Consider the following 6335-nt stretch of genomic DNA (forward strand, 5'->3'; position numbering starts at 1 on the left):
CGGTCCGGCCACTTGCCACGCTGTGATAGGCGGGGGACTAAATCATCACATCCAATGCAAGTTGGAGTATGGTGGAGTTGCATTTTACAAGTTTGGGACTAAAACATCACATCCTGCGCAAGTTAAGGTACTTGGGATGCTTTTACCTCAAAAAAAAAATGACCCCTTTGTCGTTGGTGAGGGTGCTCCGATGCAGCGCCCAGTCCAGTTTTATGAGCCTTATCCCCTCGCCATCATTGAAGGCAACGGCGGAGCTACGTTGGTAGCTGCAGGGGCCATGACCCCCTAGCCTGGCTAAAATATTCCGTTAACGCGTTATTTGGGACATTGCTTAATGGAATTGAGCCTGACTTAGCGAGACACATTTGGGTTGGAGTTTGTGCTTTGATGTGGACTATCTGGACTTGCAGAAATGATTTGGTTTTTAACAGAATATCATGTATCCATTTTTTGCAGGTTTTATTCCGAACTACGGCTCTGATCCGTACCTGGTCGCTACTCACCCAGACGGAGGTCAGGGAGCATTTGGTTACTGGGTCTTTCCGATGGAAGATGGTAGCTCGGGATATCTTCAACCGGTTTGAATGGCGGTCATGTAATAGGATAGGCATGTAGTTTACCTATCTAGTTTTAGCCAGCCGGTTGTGGCGTCTTCTCATGGCTAGTGGATGTTTCTAGCCCTTTTTGGCTTTGTGTGAGCTTTCTTTGCTTTTTATTACTTTTGGAGACCTTGGAACCATGTTGGCACTGCTTTATTTGGTTAATAAGATGGCCGTATGCATCTTTCTGATGCAGAGGCCGGGGAATTCCCCCTTTTCGAAAAAAAATATATTTAAAAATGTCTAACATATGTCAGAAAAATGTTACATATGTGCTCTAAAAACGTGCATTGCGTACTAATAAAAACTAGACATTTTATAAAAAACAAAAAACCAATGAAAAAAACAGAGAAAAAAAACCAAGTAAGAAAGAAAAGAAAAACAAAGTAATGCAAAGAAAGGAAAACAAAGAACAATGAGAAAACAAAGGAAACCAAAGGAAAAAAATAAAAACTAAAGAAAAAGCAGTTAAAAACAATTAAAACATAAAAAACAAACGTAAATGAAAAATAAAAAATACCATAGAAAACTGTCCGTTAAAATGTGCCTGCCCGCTTGACGTCGCCAGTAGGCGATTCCTATAGCCCAGGCTGTGGTTCCGGTGGTCGAGCTAAGCTTTTATAAGCAGAAAATCGCGGTGTTGTTTGTAAAGCTCGTCGAGCCCGATTATTATAGGCCTGCTCGCTAAAGGGAGTGCAAGCAGCTGGCAGCCCATCCAAACCCTTTTTTTTTTCTAGATAGAAATAAGAAAGAACTGTCGGGGAACAAGCAGACAGCGGAGGGAAGCCATTGGAGAGGAGATTGGCATCAGGGCGGGCCCAGAATTTGAAGAGTGTGTATTCAAAATTTCATAGGGAATTTTTCCAAACCTTAAAGCCTTGTTTTTGCCATGTATAACCAAATATATCACCATAACTTGTGTGGAAAATTCAAATTATCATGCCTAAATAATTTATAATTCAGTGCAAAGAAATTACAATTTCAAATACACTTGAAAAGTAAGCCAAGTAGCCAAATTAACTTACAATTTCTAAATTAACTTACATGGCTCACACAGCCGGCCTACTGGGCAATGAAAAACGAAGGTGATGCGTCGACACCTGTAACATGTAGTGCGTGTAGCGATACATAAATTTAAAACAACTAAGGTAAGATTCGACACAAGAAAGCAAAGCCCAATTTTAACGTCGGAGGATAAAACTGTATTAAGATACAGGAACGCCTCAAACAATCTACCAGATCGAGCGAGCCTTAATTAGATGCGGCAATGCCCACTGCTGCCGACTGCAGAGATGGATTAAAGATGGATCGAGACAACAAGAGCCAACGGATGGCTGTCATCGGATGCCTGGGTCGTGTCGCCCGCTTGCCTGTGCTGTGGTGCACGCGGTGGCGATCAGCCCAGCCGCCATGCCCTGCCGCTTCAAGTGCGAACAGAATTGGGGATGGAAGGCGTCGGTTTCTTGTGCGATATGTTTTTTAAGGAAGCGCTATGCTATCGATGGATCCATGGCTCGTGTGGCCTAGCCTTCGTTTTTGGGTTGAAATCGTTAGCTAGCCTGTTTTACCGTATCTTTTTCATTTTTCCGCATACATACACATGGTATACACTATATATATACATGGTTTCTTGGCAAAAAATAATGGGTATTCAACTAAATACCCTTGAATTGAACTGCCCCCTCCCCTCCCCCCTCACCGCCGCTGACTCTACCCCCAAGGTCCGCGCTATTGCTTGGCGAAGATGAAGCATTGCGCCTCCCTGGACTTGTGCTGGACAGCTGTTGGCTACTTAGAACCATATTGTCAACGTGCCGATTTGATCTTTTCTTTTTCCTTTATAGCAAATCATAAGCTTAAGTGATTAGTCAACAGGGTTAGTCACAGTATGGCACCATGCTTTCCTCTGTATGTTGCCTCTTCATCCTTGGTGCGCACACAGTGTTGCCTCTTCATCTATTCAACTCATCATCTCGTTTCGGACATGCCAAATGCGCCACTAAATCATAATCATCATTTTGACATCTTGCATGGCTGTCCAGCAACTCAGTCTGGACCTGTATTGCCAACGTCCTCTCTAAGGCCGGCAGCATGCAAACTTCTGACATGGCTCGCCACAGTGTAAGTGTAGTCGTTCGGGGACATAGAACTGCAGAACGTATGGAAGCAGGTATCCCTTGTGTTCCACAGCACATACATCCTTTGCTCTCAAACAAAACCCAACCAAAATGAATGCACATACACTAGCAAAAATACATGGAACTGAAACCATAGTCGTACATTTGCTACGCAATCAGAAGTTGGTTCATTCATTTGCGACACACAAACTTCTTCAGAGTTCAAACAATTCATAAATTCGTTGGTAATAAATGAACAGCTGGTCCACCTTTATTACATCACAATGCTTTAACAAAATACAAATTTTGAAACGCAGACGATGGGGACTCCAAACTTAACAGAGGAGCTAGTGTTTTAAGAAAATACAAAGTCTGAATTGCTCTGACTCACAAAACCAAACCACGACCAGAACCGCTCATTAGAATAATTGGCTACCAGGCATGCATGATGGGCCAGAATAACTTGGCAAACAGTTCGAAGGTTCCTCCACTTCCAGCAATAATAGCGTAATTCCAGTCCAGATTCCATTAAAGTACCTGAACAGATAATAGGATCGAGAGACAAAGCAGATGGATCAATCGTATGTTACTGTAACTGTGAACCGGGTAGGCTTGGAGCGACTATTACTCTCTTTCTCTAACTCCTTGAGAGCACGGCCCAGTGCAGGGTTGTATCTGTTACCAGTGAGATTCACCTCTTTAAGGTTCTTCAGGTGCTTGACGCCGACTATCCTTTTGGATTCCCATTTATCGAAATTCATTGTAAGGTTCTCTAGCTGTGTCATGGATCGTTCCTCGAACTCAAATACTTCGGGATACTGTCTATTGGACTGCACCATCATGTTCTTCAGTGCAGGAAATTTGTGCTTCGTGGACACCACCAGTTCAGTGCCAACATAGAATTCATGTTGGAATATGATGAGCTCGAGGCTAGGCAGCTCACACAAGACATCCCATAGTTGGCTATCCTTAAACCGCGCCCACGAAAGAGTAAACTGAACAAGATATGTCAGTGACCCGACCCATTCTGGTAATTTACTCAATCCCCCAGCGAACCTAAGGAATCGAAGGAGGTGTGGAGGCGGAAGACCAATAAGATAATCCATTGTCATACCGTCGCTCTCCATTTCTCCCAGGTTGAGCGACCGCAGAGAGTACATCCTGGACAGGGAGAGGGCAAGCTGTTGACGAACGTCCTCTCGCTGAGCATTGTTGTCAACATATACAATGATAGCTTCAAGCTGTTCTAGTTCACCAAGCTCTTCAGCAATCTTAACATCACCGAGTAGTATTCTAGTCACCTCACGCAGTGCCTTCATGTTGGAGACTCCTCTTGGTGCTTTCCACATGACGGACCACTCGCCCTTTTTCCCGAACTTGAGGCACTCAAGTTTATCTAGCTTTCTGACAGTTTCAGGTAGACCATCAAGGCACGTCTCCTCTAAATCAAGTGTCAGCAAATGTTCTAGATTGCCGACTTCGTCAGGCATCAAGCTGATATACGTACCCCTCAAGCTCAAGAACTTGAGAAGGTACATCTGGCAAATATACTTCACATGCTCGTTGGCTAGGCCCTTGCAATCTTCCATGTCAAGTACCCTCAGCAGAGTGAACTCGCCCAACCGATCAAGCAACTTGTGCCCTTGGATCTCAAACATACTCAGTGAACGGACATGCTGCAGCTTCATTTCATCGATAACATTCCTCCTATCACGCCCCAGTACTCTTCCCTTGGACGTAGAGTCACGGACCTTAGTGGTCCCACGTACTCCGCCATGAACAGAGAGACGACGAATTTTATCATACGACATCCCTTCATTCTGTCCCCCTACCAGGCTAACAAAGTTTGCCTCCAAGCATTTGGACACAGCAACCTCAAGCATCATGTCGTGCACCCGACATGTCTTCATCTCGCCGTGGACGTCGATTATAGAAGCAGCTAGATCAATCATGTTTCTACTCACCAACTCGTTGAAGTAGTCTTCTGCAACCTCCATTGTGGTTTGCCCCCGCCTCGCGATAATCAGTCCTTCAGCGATCCATCTCTGCAAGAGCCGAGTCTTCAAGAAAACATAGTCCTCTGGAAAAATGGCAACATACATCATGCAATCTTTGAGGTAATGTGGTAGATGGTTGTAGCTGAGTGTGAGTATCTGTCTCATCCCTTCGAGTGTAGGGTTGTTCTCCATTGCAGCACCAATTGAGTTGCAAACTGTCCACCAAACGTCAGCTGCATTATAGTTGGCGAGGAGGCTCGCAATGCTAACAATCGCCAATGGAAGCCCACCACATTTCTTCAAGATTTTCTCCATTGCCTCCTCAAGATTCTTTGGGCAAGAGTCAGTCATGAATCCAAATGCTCTACTAAGAAACAGCATCTTTGCATCTGATGATTTGAGGGGCTTGATGTGATAAATGTAATTACGATAAACACTGGCACGACTGCATGCTCTGGCCACAGTTTCTATCCGAGTGGTCACAATTATTCTTCTGCCACACTTGTTTTTTGGCAATCGGGATTGAATTAATTCCCATGCACCTACGGTCCATACATCATCGATCACAATAAGGTACCTGGTTGTAATATGTGTGCCGAAGTTAGGATGACTTGTATAAATGTGCAAAAGGAAAATGGTACATACTCCCCTCTGTAAAGAAATATGAGAGCATTTATAGTGATGTAAACACTCTTATATTTCTTTACAGAGAGAGGACATTATAACTATATTACCTATATTTGCATGAACATGACAGATTAATATTATCATGTGTTTTTTATAAAGGCCGCTTTTATTAACTCAAAATGTAGCATCTAGCGGATACAAAACATGATGAGCAACACCTGGCCTCCGAAGAATTAAGATGCACCCAATCAAACACCAACAATCTGACAAACAAAAAAACTGACATATTGCCAACGGTTGAGTCATATAGGATGGGCCGTCTCTGTCATGGTGCTCTTGAGAGCCCACAAGCACTCGGGTGGGTGCCCCTGCATGGCAACAATCACTTTGGCCTAAAACCCACCTTCTTCCTCCTTCCACCATCCCCAAAACACAAAAAGTTTGATTCCTTCCTCTCCCTCACCCAAAACACTCCTATTATTTGGGTATTGGAAGAGGTTCACCTGATCTACACTTCCACCAAACTGATTTGTGATTACCCAACTTGTTCTTCACCAAAACTTCTCACTCTTAGAAATTTGGGCTCCTAGGCGGTAGGAATCAATGCCTGGAAGCTTCCTTGCTTGTGGTGTTATTCGGGAAGTTTGTAAACATGTCATGGTCACCTTCAAGATCAACCTCGAGTGATTTGAGGCTCGTCGTTAGGGGTAACGCAAATAGAGAATAGGATGAGCCACTTGGTGGCTCTCCAGAGCTTTGGCTTCAGCATCCCTCCAAAGGAATTTAGCATTCCCCAAAGGGTGTGAAATTTGTGATAAAACATGTGCGTCCTTGACACACTTGTAGTTAATAATTTCTCAAATCTTTACTTGCTTTGTATGCTTGTTGGCTTATTATATCCAGTTTGTTTACTAGCATACCTTTGCTTTGTGCTTGCTTGCCATATAGCTTTTGTTCACCTAGTTGCATTTCCAGTGAACATATTTTATCCAGAT

The 6335-nt window shown here is 43.7% G+C and overlaps 1 protein-coding gene across 1 annotated transcript; it reads right to left on the reverse strand.

Annotated features, from left to right (window-relative positions):
• Window positions 1-3291: 3291 nt before the first annotated feature.
• On the reverse strand, window positions 3292-5763 carry LOC123152843 (disease resistance protein Pik-2-like). Its single transcript, XM_044572256.1, has 2 exons — window positions 5744-5763; window positions 3292-5290 (listed from the first exon to the last, which is right to left on the reverse strand). Exons 1-2 carry the CDS (start codon window positions 5761-5763, stop codon window positions 3292-3294), a joined length of 2019 nt encoding a protein of 672 aa, XP_044428191.1.
• Between the last annotated feature and the right edge of the window lie 572 nt (window positions 5764-6335).

The sequence above is a fragment of the Triticum aestivum genome, chromosome 7A (assembly GCF_018294505.1).
Source record: "Triticum aestivum cultivar Chinese Spring chromosome 7A, IWGSC CS RefSeq v2.1, whole genome shotgun sequence".
NCBI classification, from domain to species: Eukaryota; Viridiplantae; Streptophyta; class Magnoliopsida; order Poales; family Poaceae; genus Triticum; species Triticum aestivum.

Excerpts from the sequence above, each read along its gene's own strand:
- LOC123152843 (XM_044572256.1), bottom strand. The coding sequence starts at position 5,763 with ATGGTGGAAGGAGGAAGAAG. Across the intron at positions 5,291-5,743 it reads ATGGTGGAAGGAGGAAGAAG|GTACCTTATTGTGATCGATG; the intron begins GTGGGTTTTAGG and ends TATTACAACCAG.